The sequence below is a fragment of the Coenobita brevimanus genome, chromosome 94 (assembly GCF_032717465.1).
Source record: "Coenobita brevimanus isolate Jiangsu-jjx chromosome 94, ASM3271746v2, whole genome shotgun sequence".
In the NCBI taxonomy this organism is placed as follows: domain Eukaryota; kingdom Metazoa; phylum Arthropoda; class Malacostraca; order Decapoda; family Coenobitidae; genus Coenobita; species Coenobita brevimanus.
Window position 1 is genome coordinate 707,021 of NC_137047.1, and position 15,042 is coordinate 722,062.

The 15,042-nt window shown below is 40.8% G+C and overlaps 1 protein-coding gene across 1 annotated transcript in view; it reads left to right on the forward strand.

The window, feature by feature from the left end:
* Positions 1-15,042, forward strand: part of LOC145412971 (atrial natriuretic peptide receptor 1-like) — a 343,079-nt gene that overhangs the window by 160,969 nt on the left and 167,068 nt on the right. The window contains exon 4 of the mRNA XM_080282794.1: positions 3,896-4,010. Within this exon, the coding sequence (XP_080138920.1) occupies positions 3,896-4,010 (115 nt within the window). The remainder of the gene's footprint in view (positions 1-3,895; positions 4,011-15,042) is intronic.

Here is a 15,042-nt window from a genome sequence, read left to right on the forward strand (position 1 = left end):
CCTGACCCTTACCACCACCCCAGGAAGAGGGGGGGAGGGGGAGAGGAAAAAAGAAGGGTTGGCAGAACGGGAGGAGGAGGAGGAGGAGGAGGAGGAGAGAGGAGTAAAGAGAAGAAATAAGTGGAAGAGGAGGGGGAGGGGAGAGGAAGAAGGAATGAGAAGGGAAAGGCAAGAAGGAGGGGAGGAGGAAAAATAAGAAAGGGAGGGAGAAAAGTAAGGAGGGGGAGAGGGGAGATAGAACGAATGGGGGGAGGATGAAGGGGAAGGAAGGGGAGGGGAAAGGGAAGAAGGAAGGGAAGGAGAGAAAGAGGAAGAGGATGGAGGGAAAGGAAGAAACAGGAATGATATATAAGAGGAGGAAGACTGGCGAGGAGAAAGAGAGAATTGGAACTGAGAGCGAGAAATTAAGAGCAAGGCGATATGACGGAGGCAGAGAGAAAAATGAGAGAGAGATATTTTCGAGGAAGGAAATCAGGGGGGGAGAGAGAGAGAGAGAGAGAGAGCAAAGGGGGAGGGAGAGAGATCCAGTTTTATTTATAACGACACCAAAGGCCTCCCTATTTTCTTTTTTTTTTTTACGTGAGTCTGTAGTACGTCAGATTCATAAACCTCTTCAGATATAAAATAATGGCCTCTTACCTGCTTACTTACATGCATCTCTTTCCTTTAACGAGACGTCTTCAGTAATTCTCAAGCGGCGACTCAGCTAAAAATATCTTCAGAGACAAATTCTTTTCACACTTTTTCCAACATGAAGTCATCAGTAATCCCCAGTCGGAAAGTCAGCTAAAAATATCTTCAAAACATAAATTTCTTCTATTCATAAGTTCAACGAGAAGCTTTCAGCAATTTCAGTCAGGGACGCTGTTTAAAATATATTTATCTATCTATCTATAGCCAGTCGCCCTAATCCCACAAAGGGCGGCCACAGACAAAACCTATATATAAATATACCTACATATAAATCACTTATAATTATTACTTCCAAAAAAATCATGAATAATCCAGGACCCACCTAAAATTGTCTCCAAAAATATGAATTACTCCGTTATAATTCTAGCGTCTGGCTCTGACGAGGAGCCTACATGTGATGGCCCTGTGTATCCTTGGGGAAGCGAAGCAGCTGCGGCGTCCACCCAGGAGCCAAATCTCTCCAAATTTCTTCGTAGCTAGCTATAAGGAAGGACTCTGGTCGGGACCTGGTGAATCACTATCTACCATAAGGGGGCGTCGGATTCCTACACTGTGTATGTACCGTACTGTACCTGTAAGACGGACCCGCTGAAGAAGTTGCTTACCTGTGGTCGACGGGTCAGTTCAGCCAGGCAGACCGGGATTAAGAAAGAATAAGAAAGAACGAGAAGCCTTAAGTCTCAATTTGGACCTTCGCTAAAAATACCTGGAAAAATACAGATGTTGGTGTTGGGTGGGATCGAATTCCACATGAAGGTGAGTCAGGGTGGGATCAGGGAGTCTAAGAAGATTAAGAGGGTTTAAGTCCCAAGGCGGGGGCGCGATCCAGACCAGCTAATCCATTTTATGAAAGTTTTCCAGATGTCGAGGGCAAGGCGAGGGGGGAGGGGGAAAGGAGGGGGAAGCGGGGAAGATAAGGAGGGATGTGGGTCAAGGGGGTATAAGGAAGGGAGGGGGAGAATACTGTGAGGGAGGAGGAAGGAAGAAGGAAGGGGAGTATAGGGAGGGGAAAGGAGAAGGGGAAGGAAGGATAGGGTATTGGGGGGGTAAGGGCAGGAGATTTGGGAGGCGGGAGGGGGAGGAGGGAGGATATGGAGAAGGGGAAGGCCAAAGGGGATGGGGAGGGGGAGGCGGGGAAATATTTCGAGAAGTTGATCTAAATTTCAGCCATCTTAAGCATGTTTGGGGAATCTTAAACACCGCTGCTACGTCGTGAAGGACACACACATACACACACACACACACACACACACACACACACACACACGCAAAAATATATACACACACGTACACAGAATCACAGTCTATATCTATGCATAATTAGAAGCATTAATGTGTGGCCTATTTAACTGTATAGCATGAGAGAGAGAGAGAGAGAGAGAGAGAGAGAGAGAGAGAATGAATAAATTTACTCCCTTACCTAAATAACAATAAATACCAAAAGCTATAATTACCTCTAAAACCTCAACTGAAATAAAAAAAAATCTTATTATTTTTTCTCAACAGGTAACTCCCAATTAAGGTGATTAGCCCATAATTACCTGTGCATGAATGAAGGAAAAAGCACACCTGGACGCTAATTTTTGCCTCCCTGCCCAAGTGGCAATTAGAGCTGATTAGCTTTGGTGCAATTAATTATGCTAATGACAAAGCCGCGAGAGAGAACAGGAAATAATAACTGATAAATAATAAATGGTCGATTATTGAGATTTCGCCATTAAGTCCTTCAATGCCCAGATTTTTTTAGACAGACAGATAGAGAAATAGATAGAGAGACAGATAGAAAGACAGACTGATCGATAAACAGACAGATAGATAACCAGAGAGACAGACCTGCAGCTAGATAGATAGACAGATAGAAGGATAAATAGATAGACAGGCTTTAACAAACATAAAGGTACTGTCGCTTCATAAAATGTGTCAGATAGTTTACTGCCTGTTATTCATCCAGTAAAGTGAATAGCAAATGTATTACAATTATTAGGCCTCGTGAATAACCAATCTATTAATTATCAAGCCCAGTAAATAACTAAATCTGTGACTGTGATTTATTTTGCAACATTATGAAATTTTTTGCTACATTAAAAAAATAATTAGGGGCTTTTGGATTCATGTTAATACTGTATATCTTTATCTGGCATATATTCTTACCAGGACGCGTGATTTCTTTGTATACTATCTATCTATCTGTCTACCGATGTATCTATCTAGCTACCTATCTACCTTTTGTGTGTATGTCTATTTCTTTTTGTCATTCCAAATCTGTATCTACGTGTCGACCTAAGCTACCTGCCTACCTATCAGTCAGTAAATATACCTACCTCCCTACCCATCTACCTCCCTATCCACGTACCTACCAATCACCTAGTAATCAATCAATCAATCCATCTATCCGTCTATCTTTTTTTTATAAATAACAGAACGGAGGAAGGAAAAACAAATGAGTAAAAAAAAAATAATCCAAGCACCAGGTTACTGGTGTCCTCTGTTCATAAAATATCTGTAACAGTTAGACTTGAACAGTTGTGGGTTGAAATTTGGAGGGAAACAACTCTGGGGAAGCGAGTTCCAGAGAGATGCAGTTCGGGGATTGAAAGAATTCTGATAGGCAGAAGTTCTGCGATATGGCTGGGTGACATTCCAGTTATGAGCGCTACCAGATGCCCGTGTAGCACGAGGGAAGGCATGGAGAGGTGGCACCATGGACGCAACTTCGTCTGAGCATTTGCCAAAAAAATATCTGTAAAATAATGCAAGGGAGGCAACATTCCTTCTTACTTGCAGGGGAGGTAGTTTATATGTAATGGCAGGGTTGTTAATGATTCTAACAGCTTTGTTCTGAACTTTGTCTAGTTGTCCTAATGCAACCTCTCCACAACCATTCCACAAGGGTGAGCAATATTCAAGCTGAGAGCGCACATGACTCATATATTTTATAGCTAACTGCTCATCGGCGAAGAAGTTACGGACTCTGTACAATGATCCAAGTTTCTCTACCTAACTATCGATCCATCCACCTCTATCGCGTCCCCCACCACAACTAACCACCACCATCCTCCCGTCCGCAGTTCTGGTCATGTGTGGAACCCGAATCAACATCAGGAAAATCATGCTGAGGTCTAACTATCTATCTATCTATCTACCTATCCATCTCTATCACGTCCCCCACCACAACTAACCACCACCATCCTCCCTTCCGCAGTCCTGGTCATGTGTGGAACCCGTATCAACATCAGGAAGATCATGCTGGCCGCGGCGGGTCTCAACATGGTGGCTGGAGGGGACTATGCCTTCTTCAACATCGAAATTTTCACCGGGTAAGGAACATTAGATTTGTCTCAAGAATCTCTCACTAATTTCTGTACTTCTAAGCTCCCTCCTTCCACCTTCTAACCTTCTTCCTCCTCTTTTACTTATAAATAAAGTAACATTAGATTTTCGGCAAGCACTTTTATCTCTATTTTCCGTGTTTCCAAACCCTCCCCTTCCCTTCCATCATTCTTCCTCCTCCTCCTCCTTCCCTTATAAATAAATATATAAATAAATAAATTAATAATGAACGCTCGTCCCCTCTGCTTCTATTATATTTTCCTTTATTCATTTTTCAACATAGCCATTTTCATGGGGTAGGTACAAACACGTATTTATAAGGATTTTTTTTTTTTTTATCATGAACTAACACCTTAAAATTTTCTACTGTTTTTTTCCTGTTTTTTCTCCTCTGCTTCTGTCAAAACCTTTCTCGTGATTCTCCATTCTTTGAAACACACACACACACACACACACACACACACACACACACACACACACACAAGCAAAAATGAAGCTCTAGTCTGCCTTCTCATTTCCCAACTTAACCTTAACTTAAAAACAACAACAACAATAATAATAATAATAATAATAATAATAATAATAGTAATAATAATAATAATCCTGACATCAGCTTCTTTCCTTAAAATTCCCTCCATCTTCTTCCTGGTTTCCTCCGTACTTCCTCCTTTCCTCCCTCCCACCCCTTCCCTGTAACACCACGACAAGACCTACAATATTTCGCTGCTATCCTTGTCAGTTACAGACTCTTCTTTCCCAGCCATGGAAAATACGGCTGGCTGGCTGTGACTTGTTGTCTGGAAAAATGTTTCGTTATTTTCCTTGTCAGTTACACAGAGTTACGCCAAGAATTCGTCTTTTCTTTGCTTGTCAATTACGCAGAGATTTTTTTTTACCTTGTCAGTTACGCAGATCATTCTCTCTCTCTCTCTCTCTCTCTCTCTCTCTCTCTCTCTCTCTCTCTCTCTCTCTCTCTCTCAGTCACGCATAGTTAGGCAGAGAATTAATCTTTTTCTCTCCCTGTCAGCTACACAGAGTTACGCAAGAAATCCTCTTTTTTTTCAACGAACACAAGAAAATATTTACAAACAAGAACGCAACAATTCTGAAGAAGCTACTGGACGATATATTGATTGATTGACTGACTGATTGATTGATTTGGGGTAATTAGTCTACGGGGGAAAATACTGAAAAAAATATTGATAGTAAAATAATCTCTCTTAACCCGACTTAATAATCATTCTTCAGGTGGCTAGAATAAGATTTTTAAACAACGTCATAGGAATAAGGAAATTAATAAGCCAGAAAAAGAAATAAATGTTTGATAAATAAAAGGTGCTTGGAAGCCTGACATACATAAATTCATACATACATACATTCATACATAAACATATATTTACATACATACATATACATATACCACCTACCTACACATACATATATACATACACACACATACACATATACCACTTACCTACACATACATACATACATAAATACATATATACACATACATATTCAAAAATACACACAAATCCAGGCCAGACCCATCTCTTCCTTGGCAATAAAAACTTCCTGCTCTGCCGTCTTATCGAATTCCTTTGGCCAGCCGGGGAACTTCTTCAATATTGAGCAACATTTATCTTCGTCATCTTACATTTCTCGTGGTTTTCATTTTTCACAGCTGTCTGGCTGTATGTCTGGCTGGCTGGCTGGTTGTCTGTCTTTCTGTCTGTCTATCTGTCTATCTTCTATCTATCTCTAACACACACACACACACACACACACACACACACACACACACACACACACACACACACACACACCGCGGCCAGCAAACATTGACACTGCCATTCTGTTGTGATGAGTATAGATGCTCTCCTGTTGATCCGATCACTTAATATGACAAGGTTAGTAAATATGCAGTCTGCCGAGAGAGAGTGCTGCAAATGTTACTGTTTGTTGGCAGGTGCTGACATGCTTCACACTGCCATGCTACATACTGCCACGTCCTATACTGTTGCATATCACACTGACACAACTCACATTGCCACACCTTACACACAATCGCTAGTCATACCTCACACTAGCACATCACACACTACCACACCTCACACTACCACACCTCACACTACCACACCTCACACTACCACACCTCACACTGCCACACCTCACACTGCCACACCTCACACTGCCACACCTCACACTGCCACACCTCAAACTGCCACACCTCACACTGCCACACCTGAAAATCACAGGTCAGAGTCAAACCTCCACAGAAATCTCTATAATTCTGTCCTTCCATCCATCCAAAGAGCCTATAAATACTCTCTTTATTTACAACGAAAGATGAAATTCTGAATAAGGATTTAATAAAACTTCCTGAATAAATACGAACGCCAAATAATGATAGGGGGTGTGGTGGAGAATGAGCGGGCCCGGCTTAATAAATCTCTCTTCATTATAAACGCTGTATCGTAAACTGAATAAAATCGTATGCATGTGGCAATAATAAGATTTTAAAAGAGGTTGTCGTGCAGAAAGGGTTAATGGACACTTCTGATTTATCATTATTATTATTATTATTATTATTATTATTAATTATAGTTTACCTGAAGCGAATCTCTCCTAAGGTTAAATATAACTACCTGGCGTTAGCGACAATAGGTGAAACATATGGTAGGTACGCAGGTAGACACACACACACACACACACACACACACACACACACACACACAACAGCATCAGGTCCTTGCCAATGTATTCAGCCAAAATTTGCATAGATATCGAACTTTGGGTAAACTTGGGTATGGCGAGGGGACAAAATGAAGCAGAGACTAAAACATCCTTTCTCTGCCACATCTTTCTCACCTAACTCGTGTTTAGTTTTAGTTTTTACATCTATTTCTCACCTAATTCGTTTTTAGCTTCATTTTTTCATTTATTTCCAGTGCCGATTGTGAAGCTAATATGATCGAGTCCATTACCACATATGTATCTGTGAATGGATCTATCTACCTATGTATCTATCCATCCATCTATCAGTCTACCTATCAGCATCCGCCTACCTACCCATCTACCTACCTATCTCTCCACCTATTTATGTATGTATCTATCTGCGTTTATCTATTTACCTTCCTTTGCTAACAAACTATTTCATACCTCATCCGATCTAGATGAAAACGAACAAACATTATATACGGGCTTAAGAAGAAACGATTTGATATTCGTGCAGATCACTCAAAGGTCAAAGGTCACGGGTCAGGGTCAAAGGTCAAAGGTCATGGGCCAAGGTCAAAGGTCAAGGGCCAAGGTCAAAGGTCAAGGTCATGGGTCAAAGGTCAAGGTCATGGGTCAAAGGTCAAAGGTCAAGGTCACGAGTTCAAAGTTCGGGGGTGGCGTCTCTGTTTTCTGATATTTTTTGTGTATGTCCACCTCTGGGCATAGATTCAATAGCCCGTTTCCTGAGGCCTTGCTACCATCTTAACCGCCACACTCCTTAACATGTCACCACTTTGGCACCAATACTCACCGTCTTAGAAATCTGTCAAGCTGACGAAAATAGTCCCACGAAAGCCAGGTAATCAATCACCTGATTCAAGTTTCCGGCCTATTTCACAGCCAAAACCAACACACAATAACCCGAAATTATTGACCAAAAGAGCAAAGAAATTATATCCAACTGTTCACCAATGCATTCTACAAACTATGAGATCCAGCAAGCAGATAAAAACGATTCTGTGGCATGAAAGCTCCCGCCACTTAGATGTTCTCCCTGACTTCGAATCACCTCCACCACAGAGCAAGTTTTTGACGTATTATGCAACCGAAACCGCACGGGAAACGCTCCAACGCCACCCAAAATATCCCAAAATTATATCCAATCGTTCACAAGTGCAGTCGATGCCCTATGAAGCCAGCAAGTTGAAAAAAAATAATAATAATAATAACACTTAGGCATGAGAGACTCCGCCACATTGATATTCCACGTGACTCGCCTGACCGCCACCAGAGGGCCGGGGGGTGTACAGTCGCGTCCGCCATCATCAGTATTCCGCACCTTCTCGTCCTCCTCTTCCCCTGCTCTCTTTCTCTCCTCTCTTCTCTTTCGCCATTTTTGCTGCCGCTTTTCGTCCCACCAAGACCTCGGGCAAATATGAGAGACGAACTGGAGTGGATGATTTGATTTTTTGGATGGCAATTGTGTGTGTGTGTGTGTGTGTGTGTGTGTGTGTGTGTGTGTGTGTGTGTGTGTGTGTGTGTGTGTGTGTGTGCTTAAAACACACACACACACACACACACACACACACACACACACACACACACACACACACACACACACTTTCCTTTGGCCACAACACTAAATAAAAGCAACTATATAAATCCTTCTATTAACCTCCACAAAAACAACAGCCATGCACTCCAAACCAGCTAAAACCCCACAAAGCAATAGTCAAGCTTTGAACCTCCAGCTAAAACCCCCCCAAAAAAAATAGTCAAGCTTTTCATCCCCTGCTAAACCCACAAAAACAATAGTCACATTGTTCTTGCCACAAAAGCCCTCCACCGCCAAGGCCTCGTTAGGTTAGTTACGTCAACAGCCTAGACAGCTTGTGATTGGTGGTGGTGGTGGTGTTTGCTGTGGTGGTGGTGGTGGTGGTGGTGGGATGAAGAAGAATGGTGGTGGTGGTGACTGCAGGAGTGGAGATGGTGGCGATTGCATTGGTGTTGGTGGTGGTTGTGGTGGTGGGGGGGATAAGTATGAGGGAGTGGTCATGGTGACGGTGGTGGTGATGGTAATGGTGGAAGAAAATTGGTGATGGTAGTGGTGGTGATGAGTGACAGTGAGTGGTAATGATGTGTACTAACCAAACACGGTACTCCTTCCTTTACCTTTCCACTAATGACCTCTACACAGACCAAACAGAAGGACCTGCCACACTCATTTGCCCTCCCTCACAAACACCCTCCTTGTTGAGGCATTTTAACTACTACTACTACTACTACTACTACTCTCTCTCTCTCTCTCTCTCTCTCTCTCTCTCTCTTAGTTTACTTAGAGACCCCTGTAAGAACCCCTATATTTTACCTCCTTTTTTTTTATTTATTTATGCACTTCAAGAAACAGCTTCTTCAGGAAATCACATTGCTCTTTTAAACGTTCCTACACACACACACACACACTACACACACACACACACACACACACACACACACACACAGGTATATGAGGGAAGGTATACTCTATTCACTTTAACTAGGCATAAAAATACAATTCCTCAATCTTGAACTTTGAGGTGAAACAACAGATTGACACTAGAATATTATGCTAGTCACGAAGAAGTGCCACAGAAAGGATGATGAGCCACAGTAATGTGTTCTTCTGCCACTGAGCTACGTGAAATTAGCTGCAAAAGTACAAGCACCTACACATAACACTAGAATATGATGCTAGTCAGGAAGAAGCTCTGTAGAAGGGATAAGAAGCCACGGTAATGTCTTCTTCTGCCACTGAGCTTCGTGAAATAAGCTGAAAAAGGACAAATAACTCCCTCTTGTAATACTGAGTAAGCTATAATGACTAAGAATAATTATAAGTGAAGTTAGCTGGAAGGAGGAACCATGCACTTAACTTAAATCCTCAAAAATCCTATTAATATGAATGGCCTCCTCCACCACAGGACTCTACACTCACTGCCCCTCTCCCCCAAACCTTATTATTATGTATATCACCTTCATCTACTGTATTTGTCCTATTTCCTAACGTCTTCTACTATACTGGCCCTATTTCGTAACTTCTACTGTATTTATCCTATTTTCTAACTTCCCTGTATTTACCCCATTTCCTATCTTCTTTATACCGTCTTTACCCAATTTCCTGTCTTTTTATACTGTATTTATCCTATTTCCCAACTTCTCTGTACCGTATTTATCCTATTTCCTAACTTCTCTATACTGCACTAGAAAATGAAACTACAAAATCCATCTAAGGGCGCATACCTCCGCCAACGCCAGTAGAAATACTGTAATGATTTATGGCTGTAATTCCTCTTGCCTACGAGACGAATAATTTTACGGTCTCACGTCGTTAACTCTACGGTCTTAGTCTCCCCAGTTACACAGTTTCAGAGAGAGCATACCTCTGTCAGCGCCAAAAGAATGCATGATTTCCTGCATCCACCTCAAAATGTAATCAACTCTTTCTCGACCCGCTGCCCACCTTTCCATAAACTTCCATAAAAATCCAAAGACAATTTTTTTTCAGATATCTTGCTCACAAACAGACAGACCTGGGTGAATACATTACCACTCCCCCTCATAATTTATTTGTGGAGGTAAAAATAAAATAAAATATAATAAAAAGGCAAATTTGCACTAACAGAGGCTTTCACAGACACCAGTCATTAACGCCAAACAAATTACAAAACTCCTGACTGTTACCTTTGTCCTGTCATGTCACACACACACACACACACACACACACACACACACACACACACACACACACACACGCACACAGTCTATTTCACCGACGTACACACAGTAAACCCTTACATTACATATTACAATCTCTCTCTCTCTCTCTCTCTCTCTCTCTCTCTCTCTCTCTCTCTCTCTCTCTCTCTCTCTCTCTCACTAAATTCTTCCCAAACTTATCAGAATCAATGTTTACCCGTTCCCAAAACGCGTATGACGTCACAGCCACGTATAATTGCCGCGGCCTGTGTAGGAGTGCGTCATTAATTTGCGTCTACGTCATTAATTAGTGTGTACGTCATTAATTAGCGTCTATCACGGCGATATTTGATCATTAACGTCCACTAAGCTTTTTTAGCGGCGCATGACCAGCTGTAATGATCCGGACTGTTTGACGACTCCTGATGTGTGCTGAGTTTGGTGCCTGTGAAATGTCTTTATTTATTTTTGTATCTGCCTGTCTATCTATTTATCTATCTATCTATCCATCTATCTATCGTCCCCAGTGTAGTGGCCTTCTAGTGATGCCGAAATAGCTCCTGCTGATACAGTCAATTTCTGTGTGCGTATCTACACAACTATATATACACTGCCTGTATGTCTGTCTGTAAGTGTGTGTGCATGTATGCGTGTACTGTATGTATCTTCAACCAAATCCTCACTACTCCAGATAATGAAAACAATAACAATAATAATAATAGTAATACTAAAAATAAAATAATAATAATAATAATGACGATAACTGTAATAGCAGTGGTAATAGTGGCAACAAGAACAGTATTATTAATAATAATAATGATAATAATAATAAAATCACAATAATAACTGCAGCACATGCTTGACATACCCCAATATTCACCTTCCCTACCTTAATAAAGTAATTAGCCAGGTAAAGTGAGCCAATATCCACTTAATTGTCCCTCTGGTTAACAATTCAATTACTGGATCTAATTACCTTCGCTTAATCCAAAGGTGATTTGATTAGGTTGAACAGATTAGGCAATGCTGTGCGTGTGTGTGTGTGTGTGTGTGTGTGTGTGTGTGTGTGTGTGTGTGTGTGTGTGCGCGTATGTGTAACTTGATCATTAATGTGGGAACAATTAAGTTAACAAGACGAATTAATTTCTATCAGGTCATCATTATCATCATCATCATCATCACCATCATCACAATCATCACCATTATCATTATCATCATACCCTATTTTCACTATTATTAACATTGTGGGTAGGACCACTAAACAATAATAAATAAACAGATAAATAATACAATACACAGATGGAGGTAAATCATCATCAAAGTTTAGCAAAAATTATCCACATCTTTTATTCCTTAATTTTAAGTTGATGCGAAAATTAGTAGTAGTAGTTGTAGCAGTACGGTAGTAGTAGTAGTAGTAGCAGAAGGAGTAGGAGGAGGAGGAGTTACAGCAACGCCGAGTCCTTCTGAACATGAACCCAGTGAAATGCAAGCTGAAGGAAAATTCTTGAAAAATTATCAACAAAGATTTCGGTACTACCCTATACAGCCAACTGGCCTCTAATACTTTATTACGGTGCTAATATTAATGCAAGGAAGATATTTTGATAATCCTGAACGCAATGTACAAAATAAACGAGGAATAAAAAATTAACGAGAACTGCTGTGAATAAACGAGTCGAGATGCTGATGTTGCTGCTAAATGAACATGTATTGATATCCCGTAGCTATGCTTCAATATGCTTACTATGTCAACTCTGGAGCAACATTTTACCTGTCTGATGCGTCAGAGGTCGATTAAATTCACCAGTTAATTGAATCCAAGTAGGAGCACAAAAGCGACGGAAAAATATAAGCGTAACTCAATAGGTAAACAAGGAAGTGACGTAGGGGGCATGGAGTCGCACCGAGCATGTCCAGAAGCGGCCAGCACCAGGCATTTAAATCCTCCGTAAATACCTCTTTCTAAACGATCCTTAAACTACCACGCTGGTTTGTCCCGTACCTTCATTTTACAGTAGTAATTATAGGAACAAATTTGTGATACGAATTAATGAGAAAAGGCATAAAATTAAGGATGACTTGGGAGAACTCCGAGCTTAGATGCTCGCAAGGAAGCTGATAAATTCTACCATATTATGCTTCAGTAACCTACTAAGTTAACTCTGGAATAACACTTTACCTTTCTGATGTGTTGGGAGTTGACTGGAAGCACCACGAAGCTCTTAAATCTCCGTTAGAAGCACAAAAACAAAGGCAAAGCACAAACAACACATATGTAAATTAGCCATCTGACAACAAAGTGAGAACGAGAGTGAAACATACTGCGCATGTGCGGAGGAAAGCGTCAAAGCAACATCTTAATTTTCGAACGGATGACGAATGAAACAATAATTATGGCTGATTTTGCATTTGTTGATGCTGAAACTAATATTTATCTTGTATTTCTATTTATTTAATGAGGAAAAACTGACTGATTAGTTACTCAAATCAGCCAATAGTGTGTGCGTTGCCATCTCGACTATCTACCAACTAGACTCGAGAAACATTTGATATTTTCCTATTCCTGGCATTTCAGCCAGTACTTGCCGCTATTTTTATATCCTTGGATGTTGAAACTAGTAATGTCTGCGTTTTCTACTTCCTTAGTGGGGGGAAAAGGGAATATTAGTCACGTTAAATGGCCAAAGTATTTTCTAGTCCGTATCTCAGGATGTGGGTAAACCAACGAGGCATTTAATTTTTCCGAGTATGCTAGCCAAAACAACACATACCGCTAACTTTATATCCCTAAGTGTAGGAACTAACACTGATTCGTTTTTCCATTTATTTTGTGGTGAAAACAGAAGAAAAAGCTATGTTAAATGGCCTGCAAAATTGTTTGTTGGTATCTCGTTAAATCAGCAAAAGAGGAGATCCCCGTAGCAGTCTCTCGTCCCTAGTCACCCCCCAGCGGTCGTTTGAAGTGGGGGTGCTACGGATATGGTGATGCTCGGTGTAAGTGTTGCCAAGCGGAAGTGTTTTTAGCTTTGCGCAAACCTTCAGCACAAGTGTATTTCAACATGCAGCGTCTCTCCCATGCATGGCGAGTGAGATCTGGAGTATGTACAGGTATGTTTTTGTTATACTTCATCAGCTTTGGAGGGATTACGGGTGTTACACGATGCCGTAAGTTGGTACCGCGCCATGTTTTGGTGCCAGTGTGTCTGATCAATTAGCGTCGCTTCTGGGCGTGGCGAGTGGGTACAAGTAATTGAATGTTGATGTTTGGCTAATGTGTCAACTCTAGAAGTGTGTGACGTTGTTTGGGACACTGAAGAGCTTTAACATTACGGTAATTCTTTTCTACACGCGTTATGGCCTAATGTTGGCATTAACGTAAACAATCCTTCAACATTAGCTTTAAAACCGCTAGATTGGTATTTAAAAAGAACAAGATATTTCTTGCGTACAATATGACCGACAATAAAGAAATGAATACTTTGTCAGTATCACGCTATTAGATTTTGATAATGCAAATAATATGAGACTTTCTTGATTTACTGTGAAAGGACATTATTACATTACTTAAGGAAATCGGCTTTAGCACTGATATTAATGTGCCAGCACTTATATTAGAAAAGGCTACACAAAAATCTAAACATTCAAAATTTATGAGATAGAAAGCATGTAAAAGAGCTCGATCTGACGGGAAATAAGCTGAAATGGCAACACTGGTGATGCCCAGGTATGAGCAGGAGTGTTTACTTCCGGGTTTTTCATGGCTTCGGATAGATTACTCTTTTTGCTCAAACTTTGCGTAATACTTCCGTCTCTCCATGATGTATACTGCGTTCCGAGACTTTCAGAGCACCAGAATATGATGCTGGTCATGAAGAAATGCCGTGGGAAGGATGTAGAGCTGCAGCATTGCCATTTCCTGCCTTTGAGCAACGGGAATAAGTTTCAAAACAACGAAAATGTATGCCAAATGAAAGAAATATAGCATCAAGTAAATGTATAAGCATCTGTCTTTCCATGTAACTGCCTGGCAAGTTATTCAGTATGTCTTAATTCTTTATTTATGGATATTACAGCATCCATTTCCGCCCTTAAGCATGGCGGATGAGAGAATGAGCTAGAATAAGTGAGTTAATGTTTATGTTTTTTTTGTTTTTCATTTTGAGAGCGTGTGGTGCCTAGCTGAGGACTAAAATTTTGTAATTCTTCAGGGCAAGGATTTTTATACATGCGGCAGCTTACTTAAACATGCCTTGCAAGCAGTTTTGAGTTTGCAATAAAGGTTAGTTAATACTTGAAATTTAATCTTGCAACATCTTCCCTAAACATTTCGGCCGAACATTTTTGAGTTTGCTAGTGAGGTTAGGTCAATATTTGGAATTTTAAGCATTCAGAATCTTCCGTAAACATTTCGGTGAGCATTTTTGAGTTTGCAAGAAAAGTGAGGTTAATAGTTGCTGTGATTTTGGGAACTGTGGAGGGAATACTGTTGTCCAGAGATTGTCTAAGCATTTATATTTCTTGTAAACCAAATCTAGCTGCCTAATTCTAGAGATTTTCATT